This window comes from Pteropus alecto, unplaced genomic scaffold (assembly GCF_000325575.1).
Source record: "Pteropus alecto unplaced genomic scaffold, ASM32557v1 scaffold41, whole genome shotgun sequence".
NCBI classification, from domain to species: Eukaryota; Metazoa; Chordata; class Mammalia; order Chiroptera; family Pteropodidae; genus Pteropus; species Pteropus alecto.
In genome coordinates, this window is record NW_006430464.1 from 947,983 (window position 1) to 958,352 (window position 10,370).

Here is a 10,370-nt window from a genome sequence, read left to right on the forward strand (position 1 = left end):
GATCTTTCTTCTTGTGCGTGCTCTGGAGAATGCTTATTGTTGCTTTCGTGTGCGAGTGTTTTTAACTTATGTAAATGAAGTTGGGTTATAGATGGCTTTGTCTCCCTGTTGTCACCCGGCCTGGGTTGTGCTGGCGATGCGTGTGCACGTGTGTGTGTGTGTGTGTGTGTTCTCCGCCGCTTTGGCTGCTGCAGAATTCTCCTTGATGGGCATCTCCCCACCCCGAGTCAGGACGGACACTCCGGAGGCTTCACACTGCCCTCACCACAAATCCTCCCTGGGGACCCTTTGGGACGTGCGTGATAATGTCTTGAAATGTACACCAGGGGCATTAGTGGCTCAGAGGACATGCACTTAACCCAACAAAGTACTGATCCCCGAGGCTCGTGGCGAGCCACCCTCGGTCCCTCGGGGTCCCCCGTGAGGTCACGTGGGTAATGCACGTGAAGGCGCTTGGCAAGGAGTGAGCGTCTGTCCTAGGCAGCCGACCAGCCCGTCCGAGGAACATGCTCGGAGGAGCACAGAGCTAGGTGGCCACACCGCCAGCAGCCGCGCGGCCCTAGAGGCCACCCCACGTCCTGATCCCCGGGTATCGGTCAAGCGAGTCAGTGCGCATGCTCCCCGCCGAGGGTCGCGCCGCTGCGCGCAACGGAGCTGCGGAGCATAGCGAGTGACCCAGGAAAATGCTTAGAGCACGGTAGTGAGCTTCCGAAGGACGCAAGTAGGGTGTCCAACTGGTTTTTTAAACTTATTTTAAAAAACAACAAGAACCAAAACAGCCCCCCCACCCTGAAATGTTGGCAGCACGTAGCGGGACAGTCGAGGCTTGAACCCCCTTCCCTCGCGCGTTATCGAGCCCGTGGGGGGCCTCGGTTCCAGCGCCGCTGATATGCGGAGGGAAACGGCCTCCCGACGTGGTTCCATAGCGTAGCGTAGCGGTCAGCACGTCTGCTTTACACGCAGAAGGTCCCAGGTTCGCCCTCCAGTGGAGCCACGGTCCATGGTCTGCGGCCACGCCACCCTGATGTCTGATCTCAGAAGCTAAGCAGGGTCGGGCCTGGTTAGTGCTTGGATGGGAGACCACCTAGGAAGACCAGGTGCTGTAGGCGTAAAAAATAATAACAATAATAAAAAGAAAGACAGAAAGAAACGGCTTCCGTCTGGCACGGAGCTGCTGAGAAAGTCCGCCCTTTGAACGAGTATGTGCTAACTGCCACCACGCGCCAGGTGCTCTCTATGGCCCTGGGGACGCAGCGGTCGTCATTAGGTCAAACGAGGTGGCACAAGGTGGGACAACTTAGCCTGGCGAGCGGTCAGCTGCTGAGGACGCCAGAGCCTCGGCAGTGAGGCGTGGTCAGCCGGCCGCTGTCGTCAATGTTGCCTCAGGGAACCGTCAATCTCGGAGGCGCCCTCCCTGAACCCCCAGACCAGAACCCCGAGTCCGGTCAAGCCCCACGGGTCGGTGGACCTCGGCCTCGGTCCACCGCTCGCGCCAGCGCCCAGCACAGGGCCCGCCCAACCGTTCTCGAGGCTTCTGAACCTCGTGACAGCCCCGGGCGGGGTGTGAGGGGACGGTGGGGGTCTCATCCCCACTCTTCTGCTGAGCAGACTGAGGCTCGAGGGGCAGGAGACCCCGGAACCCCTCCGTGGATCACATCCGCTCTCTGAGCCCCGCGCCTGGGAGGGGGCGTGCGCCCCCCGGCGTCGCTCCAAGTCCTGGCGTGAGAGGCCGTGGTCAGTGAGCGAGATTGGCCCTCGGGCGCCAGGCGGGCTGCGGGGCGGACTCCTGAGCGTTCCCCTGCTGCCCCCTCATGGGTAGCCCTCGCGGCCCCGCGCCCTGGTGGCTTGGTTATAGTCCCGGCCCTGGGCGCCCCAGCTTCCTCCCGGGCCCCAGGTCTCCATCTGCCCCCACCCCAGCCAGAGTCACCGCACCATCCCTGGACTTTAACCCCCACCCCCCCAATCCGCCTGCCTTGTCCCAGCCACACTACCCTCAGGGGCGCCCTCTGCTGGGCCAGCCCCAGCCCTGCGCTTCCTGCCTTTGGGAAAACAGGCCTGGTCCTGGAATGACCACCCTCACTTAACCCCGGCGGAGACGCCTCCTCTCGAGTTACAGATACCGAGGGTTTAATCCTCTTGCCACCCAGAGTGGGTCCTGTCTCTACCTAGAAACAGGCTCTGAGGAAGTGTCCCGCCAAGACCAGGAGTCCCTCTTCCTCCCGGGTCTGACCGGTCTGCTAGTGGGTCTGCAGCACCCAGTTCAGGTCCCTGATTGCTGGACCGAGAACCTACTGTGTGCCAGGCACTTCTGTCGGCACAGTGAGCAGGACAGGTGCACGTCCCTAACCCACGAAGCTGGACAGACAGGGCAGAGGGCACACGGGGGCAGCTGACCCTTGGACAACGCGGGGGTTAAAGGCGCTGATGGCCACACAGTCGAAAATCCCCATATAACTTCTGACTGCCCCCAAAACTCAGTCGTCCGTCGGCATCTGCGGGAGGTTGGTTCCAGGACCCCTTGAAGAAAACACCCGCCCATAAGGGGAACAGGCGGCTCAAACTCGTGCCGTCAAGGGCCAGCTGAGATGATGATGACATGCCCGGGGGAGATGAGAGGGGAGGACCGAGCAGGACAGGCAGGAGAGGGGCCGGAGAGGGGCCCGGAGCCAGGGCGCCTTCCTGGGAAAGATGGTTGACCCAGCCCCCATCTGACCTCACTTTGCCGCTCCTCCCAGCCACCGGCCTCGGCAAAGTCACAATGGGCAAAGTCACAGTGCGCTTAGCCGCTGGAGGGCTCCTGGGACGTGGAGTTACCCCTGCATTATGTGCGCCCAGGTCCAGACGCCTGTCTGGGCTCCTGGGGGAGGGGGCGGGGCGGGCATCAGGCCTGACTCAGCGCCCAGGACAGGGCCTGGCCCCGGAGCCTCAGGGGGACGACCTCTCAGTGGATGAGTGGAAGGAGGTGCGTGGGGGGTGGCGGGAGGGAAGGGGATAGACAGGTACGTAGATGGACGTCACATAATCGAACGGATGGGGCAGGCGTCCAGGAGGAAGAGGACAGCCAGGAGGGCTTATCGAGGAGAAAGGCTTTTTCAGGAAACCTGAAGTGGCAGGCCCGTGACCGGATGCAGAGGCCGGGATGGTGTTCCAGGCGGGGACAGCATGAGCCCAGGTGTGGACAAGGGGAGGGGGGAGGCAGGCCCAGGCACAGAGGTACACCTAACAGGTGCCAGGCCCCGCACTAAGCCCCTGATGACGTGTGAAAATGCGAAAATGCATCGCATCCTCTCAGCAGCCCCGGGGGGTGGGGGGAAGGTCTTACAACCTCCCCCGCAGGCCCCCCAGGAGGTCTAAAGTTCACCCCTCGTCACCGCTGGGCGTCACCGCTGGGCCTTCCGGCCCGGCCCAGCATGCAAGGACAGTAGAGTGTGGACAAGGCAGGTATGGGCGAGCACAGGGGTCGTCGTTTGGGGCACCGAGGGCCAGTGGAGTTCCGGCTCTTTCCTATCGGGTATATAAATGCTGGGTCCACTGGGCTCTGCTCAGGGTCCTACCCCGCCTCCACCCCCCTGTAGCCGTGGAGGGCCCGCCTGTGGCGGCGGGCACCCGGGGAGGCTGAACGGTTGGCTCCTTCTAGGGGGCACAGAGCCCAGACACCCCACTCCGCTGGGTAGAGGGACAAGTTTAAGATTTGTTTGTCGATCGGGGAGGGGGGGTGATAAAGGCCTTCGCTAAAGGAGGAGACTGCGTTCTGAGTGGCCCCCTGCCGCTGGGCTGGGCTCCTTCTCACTTAGTCCTCAGGGCGCCAGACACCACGCCACAGAGGAGGAGACGGGAGGCTGAGTCGAGGCCCAAGTGGCTGGTGAGCGAGGCGGGGACCCGCACTGGCCCCCAAGGCTGCCCGGCTCTGGCCACTTCCTGGCAGTCAGGGAAGTCCCCACCGAAAAGGGAGACTCAAGTCCCTTGTGTCAGAGAAGAGGGAAAACGTGAGAAGTCATCATAAAAGCAGTCGGTACAGAAAAATAACAGTGTTTTTTAAAATTGTGAATGTAAAAAAAATAATGCAAAAAAAAAAAGTAAGCTTACTAATTTTTTCGTCGCGGTTCATTACATTCAAAACGTATAAAAACCATTTATCTTAATAGTCTTACGATGAACAATTCACTTACTCATTTTCCCACCACGGTTAAATTTTTAATAAAGGATTTCTTGACAGTTTATTTTCTTAAAAAACCCAACAGAACACAGTGGGTTTGTTTTTTTGTGTTTTTTTTTTCCCCCAGCACTAGTAGAGGGAAGAAAACCCCACTGGGGGTTGGGAGGCTGTCACTGATGAGGCCACAGTCCTTTGCCTGACTGGCATCTGTATCCTTGACAGTCGGCACAGAGCCGGCTGTGGGTGACATCGGGCTCAGCAAACGTGAGCTCAGGAGTGAGGGGACCGGGGGACTTGGGCAGTTAGGAGGCCGTCAGAGGCAAGACCCCAGGCCTCACTCCTCTGCCACGTCGAAGAATGGGAGTGTCCCGTCAGGCCAAAGACGCCAGGCCCGGCGGTTGGGGGGATTTGTCAGCTCCAAGAACCAGTCCTGGCCTCGTCCTTCCCACGTTGTGTCGGCGGCCACAAGTGTGGCCTGCACGCCACCCCCCTTCCAGCATCAGAGAGGGTTTGAGATCACCTTCTCTGCGGGCGTCAAACTACTTTGGAGGATCACAGGCCCCCGGTCTGTTAGGGGATTGCCTCTTAAGTGGCCGTTCGTGTGATTATGTTTAGTGTCCCTCTTCCGTCTCGAGGTCAGGCTCTGGGAAGACCTCTGTGGCTGTCTTGTCCACGGTATGGTGCTTGACACATAGCAGGCGCATGAAGCCAAACGAGCTGGTCGACACACGGGTAATGAGCGAGTAACGCTCAGCCTGCGCCACCCAAAAAAACACACGGAAGCCTGCAGAGAACCCTCTCGGTTTCGGGTGGGGACCTCGGGTTTAGATCCAGGACAAGTACCTCTGAGTCCTAGTTCGGCCACAAAGGTGCAGGATCTTAGGGGTGAGTTCCAGGAGCTGATGTCTGGCTGAGAGGTAGTTAGGGGGACGGCCGCAAGGGAAGGGACCACGTGGAGGGGAAACAGAGGCAGGCGGACGCCAGGCCTGGCAGAGCTCGGGACTCAGGCTGGAGGGGTCTAGAGGAGGGCGAGACGGTGTCAGCTCCAGGTGTGGCGAGCCCCTGAGACGCCTGGAGGGGAGAGGCTGGAGGCCCAGCGGCTGTGAGGCCTTCGGAAGGGTAGAACCTCAGAGCTGCGGCTGACCCCGCGGGCCGGGGAGGTGGCGGGTGGTTCCGGGTCCCACGCTGCTGCAGCCTGCCTCTGGGGGTGCTGTGCCAAGAGACGAAAGGTGGGGGGCCGGTGGGGTGGGCCGCACACTCCTGCTCCACCTGCAAACGGGGACCCCGGGACCAAGTGTGACTCAGAGGGGAAGAGGGGGCGGCGACCCGGAGCACTTCCTGGCACCTGGGCGGCGAGCCTTCGGTTCTCAGCTTCTCAGTCCCATCTCCGCTTTCAGAGTCCACCTCGTCCCGTCTCCCTGGTGACCGGTGATGACGGGAACCTCCCTCTCCTATCGTGATGGTCAGAATGGTCACCAGGAACAGCAGCGAGGGCCTGCGTCGGGGTCGTGCTTCCCCAGTGGTCCCCAGGCCGACGGCAAAGCCGCCCGGAGAAGGCTGCTGGGGTCACGATGTCTGGGACCAGAGCGGAGCCGAGCGAAACCGCCACGCGCACTGGCTCCCTCAGAGGGACGCGGGCTCCGGACCTGTTTGAGCTGGAGGGCCTTCGTTGTGTTGCTGAGTCTTTGAGGGGACACAGCGGGACAGGGCGGCGGAGACCTGCGGGCTGGGCTGCTCCCCATGTTCCCTCCAAGGGGGAAACCGAGGCTGCAGGGGCCCACGTGACGGAGCCGGGGCTCCAGAGCTCGAGGACAGAGGGGTACTCGGGCCCCCCGTCCTGACCCCCAGCCTCCTGCGCAGGCACAGCCGCGTGGCCAGTGGCCTCAGAGACTCTGGGACAGTTGGGGTCTCCCCGAATCCTCCCACCTCTGAGGCCATCGGCCATCATCCCTGCCCATCCATGCCCAGGAAGCGAGGTCCTGCGGGGCCCCCTCCCGCTGGCAGGCCTTCCTCAGGCAGATCGCCCGCAGCCAGCCTTGCACCCCACTGCGTGCAAAATAGCATCTACTGAGGCTCGTCCGGCTCTGAGAGTCAGCCCCGTCCTCCCCGGGGGAGTAAGGGGCTCGCTGCGTCCCCGCCCCCACCGTCTCCGTCCGCGAAGCGGGGTGCGGCCTGGGAACGCCCGGAAATCGTTTCCGAGGCCTATTTCACGAAACGGGAAAATGCTCACAATGGACTACGACGACGGGGGAAATGCAGGGTCCCGCAGAGGATATTATGTCACCGACATGTCGTAAAACAAAAATGGGAAAAGACGCTGGGGAACGCACGTCCGCGCAACACCGTCGACAGGAGCCCGAAGGGTCAGCCCCGGGCCGCTCGCGGAGTGGACCCGGGATGGAGGCCGGTGGCTGACTTTTTTCTTCTTACGCTTTTTCCTGAAATGAGCGTATGTTGCTTTTATCAGCAGAAAAAGAGTCGCCTTGGTGATCTAACGGGGACCCATGGCGGGACTCTGGTTAGTGTTTACTAGAGGAGGAAGGAGGCGGGTTGGGGGCGGGGACGTCCCCTCCTGGACCCGAACTCCACGAACTCCACGCTGTGCGTTTCCTCTGCCATGCCAATCCCCCCGCCCCCGCCCCTCGTGTCCCTGTGCGCTGCTTCCGGTGACCTGAGGATTCCAGAGTGAGAAGAGCCTGAACTGGCCTCCGCGCCCCCATTCTCCAAAATGGGTCCCCGACGTCCCCGCGAGCAGGCTGCTGGGAGGGCAGAATGCGATCGTGGGATTCGGGAGGCCCTGGTTCGTCACTTTCCATCTTGATGACGTATCGCAATCATAACATGGGGGCCCCACTGGGCTAAACGAGTAGACGATTCAAATCGGTTTCACCTGTTCTGGGTTCCCTTCGAACGTGGCTTTTAGGAAACTTAAAATGTCCAATTCTCGTCACACTTCCGTTGGCTCGCGCTGGCGTGGAGTGGCCGTTAACCACTTCGCGCGTGTGGCTGTGACCGGAACAACATCGCTCCTTATGCTGGGCGCCTCTCGGGGACGGCCTGGTGTTTTAAGCGTTTTAGAAAAAGTTTCTCTGCTTATTGTAAAAGTAACTTTTGTCCGCTGAAGGAAAAGCGAAAGGTCGCCCATAAAAGTCGGCCATAACCCCCAGCAGCTGGGGTTCACACTCAGAAGAGCTCACTCTATTTCCTACGGCCTTCTCCTGGTGGCCGTGTACGAACACCCAATGCTTCAGCCTCTTTTAAGTTTTACGAAGCGTCGACCACAAGATGTGCTGTTAGGGGCTCGCTATTCCCCCCTCAGCATTATAAAGCTAGACTCCCCCGTGGCATCGACTAGGCTTCAGAAATGCCGTCTGACGGCCATCTGTGCCCGGCATGGTGATCAACGAGGACAGTCTGGTGAGACTGTGCCTCCCAGGCCCAGCCCCACACTGCCCCTTCTCCGGCCTGTCAGCCTCAGCCCTGAGACGCGGTGGCCATGGTTAGGGGCAAAGAAACAGGACTCTCGGTCTACGGCCATGCCACCCTGAACGGCCGGATCCCGTCTGATCTCGGAAGCTAAGCAGGATCGGGCCTGGTGAGTACTTGGATGGGAGACCACCTAGGAAGACCGGATGCTGCAGGCGTAAAAAATAAAAAATAAGGGATTGTCAACAAGGTCTTTGCAATCTGTGAGGTCAACTGAGCGTTGCCTCGCCTTAAAAAAAAAAAAAAAGAAAGAAAAAAGAAATAGGACTCTGGAGTCACAGGGACTCGGCCGGGTCCCAGGTCCGCCATCCCCTCCTGCGTGACCTTGGGCAAGTCCCTGCCCCTCTCTGCGCCTCCCTTTCTCTCCCACTTCAATGGGGATAGTTCATCATCGCTCACGTGAAGCCCTCGAGGCCAGACGTGTTGGCATTCTGACATGAGGAAGGCAGTACAGGTGGCACATACTTCTACAGCGCCCCAGTGGGTCCCGTATCCCTCCTCAAAGGCGAGAACGCTTCTAGAGTGAAAGGCTTGAACGGTCACGTGGGTGGGATCGATAAAAGGCTTAACCGGCTTACACGAGTTCCGATCGGGTTTTGCCACCGGGTGGGATTTGGTGCCGAAGGTATGAAACATCGCCGTTTTCTGAGCCTACGGGTTTCGGGGTTGCAGGTGTTAGGTAAGGGCGTGTCCGGCAGGTTAGGTCGGTCGCCCATAAGCGTTGAGAACAGGGTCTGGCCCTAACGGCGCGCTCCACGCTGGCTGCCGTTTAGTCCTTTTTATTGAGGTGTAAAATACATGTAATAAAATGCCCCCGTTTCGTGTGTACGGTTTGACAGCTGCACTCACCCACGGAGCCGCCACCTCAATCTGGAACATTCCTATCGCCCCCAGGCAGTTCCCTCGTGGCCCTTCCAGCCTGTCCCCGCCACCAACACAGGCTCAGAGACACTGCTTGGCACGTCCAGAGCGAGGGACGTTCGCGGTCCCTCTGCACGCACCTGGGCGTGTGGCCCCTCGCGCTCAACGGGACGCCCATGAGACCCGTGCAAGGCGTCCTGTGTGTGTGTGTGTCGACAGCGCGTCTCTCTTCGTGACTGAGCCGGTCTGTCCCTCACCGGTTACGGATGTTTGGGCAGCTTCTGGTTCAGGCCGTAGCGAGCACAGGGGCGTGAGGACCCACCGCGAGCAGCTGGAGGGCCCGTGCTCCCGTCTGCCGAGGGGAAAAGCTGGGCGGGGGAGAGGGGGTCAAGGCGTCCTGTGTGTGTGTGTGTCGACAGCGCGTCTCTCTTCGTGACTGAGCCGGTCTGTCCCTCACCGGTTACGGATGTTTGGGCAGCTTCTGGTTCAGGCCGTAGCGAGCACAGGGGCGTGAGCACCCACCGCGAGCAGCTGGAGGGCCCTTGCTCCCGTCTGCCCAGGGGAAAAGCTGGGCGCGGGGAAGGGGGTAAAGGGGGGGACGTCTGGGTCACGGGGCTGGGGGCGTGGTTCTGTGTTCCTAGGAAACAGTCCACCCATTTCCGGTCTCACTCCTCCGCCCGGGGGCCCGCACGCTCCCACGCACGCACGCGGCGGCTTGGAGCTTACTCCCGTGGGCGCGCGCGGGTCCCTGACCAGTGTCTCCCCTCCCCCGCCCCAGGTGATCCGGACGGACACGTTCAAGCACCTGCGGCACCTGGAGATCCTGCAGCTGAGCAAGAACCTGCTGCGCAAGATCGAGGTGGGAGCCTTCAACGGGCTGCCCAGCCTGAACACGCTGGAGCTGTTCGACAACCGGCTGACCACGGTGCCCACGCAGGCCTTCGAGTACCTGTCCAAGCTGCGGGAGCTCTGGCTGCGCAACAACCCCATCGAGAGCATCCCCTCGTACGCCTTCAACCGCGTGCCCTCGCTGCGGCGCCTCGACCTGGGCGAGCTCAAGCGGCTGGAGTATATCTCGGAGGCGGCCTTCGAGGGCCTGGTCAACCTGCGCTACCTCAACCTGGGCATGTGCAACCTCAAGGACATCCCCAACCTGACGGCCCTGGTGCGCCTGGAGGAGCTGGAGCTGTCGGGCAACCGGCTGGACCTGATCCGCCCCGGCTCCTTCCAGGGCCTCACCAGCCTGCGCAAGCTGTGGCTGATGCACGCCCAGGTGGCCACCATTGAGCGCAACGCCTTCGACGACCTCAAGTCTCTGGAGGAGCTCAACCTGTCCCACAACAACCTGATGTCGCTGCCCCATGACCTCTTCACGCCCCTGCACCGCCTGGAGCGCGTCCACCTCAACCACAACCCCTGGCACTGCAACTGCGACGTGCTCTGGCTGAGCTGGTGGCTCAAGGAGACCGTGCCCAGCAACACGACCTGCTGCGCCCGCTGCCACGCGCCCGCCGGCCTCAAGGGGCGCTACATCGGCGAGCTGGACCAGTCGCACTTCACCTGCTACGCGCCGGTCATCGTGGAGCCGCCCACGGACCTCAACGTCACCGAGGGCATGGCCGCCGAGCTCAAGTGCCGCACGGGCACCTCCATGACCTCGGTCAACTGGCTGACGCCCAACGGCACCCTCATGACCCACGGCTCGTACCGCGTGCGCATCTCCGTCCTGCACGACGGCACGCTCAACTTCACCAACGTCACCGTGCAGGACACCGGCCAGTACACGTGCATGGTGACGAACTCGGCCGGCAACACCACCGCCTCGGCCACGCTCAACGTCTCGGCCGTGGACCCCGTGGCGGCCGGC

General features: G+C 61.4%; 1 protein-coding gene and 1 pseudogene across 1 annotated transcript in view; both read left to right on the forward strand.

Annotated features, from left to right (window-relative positions):
• The window catches only part of LRRC4B (leucine rich repeat containing 4B), a 16,034-nt gene that overhangs the window by 4,841 nt on the left and 823 nt on the right, over positions 1-10,370 (forward strand). The window contains exon 2 of the mRNA XM_006905102.2: positions 9,282-10,364. Within this exon, the coding sequence (XP_006905164.1) occupies positions 9,282-10,364 (1,083 nt within the window). The remainder of the gene's footprint in view (positions 1-9,281; positions 10,365-10,370) is intronic.
• LOC112482246 lies at positions 7,683-7,800 on the forward strand (annotated as a pseudogene).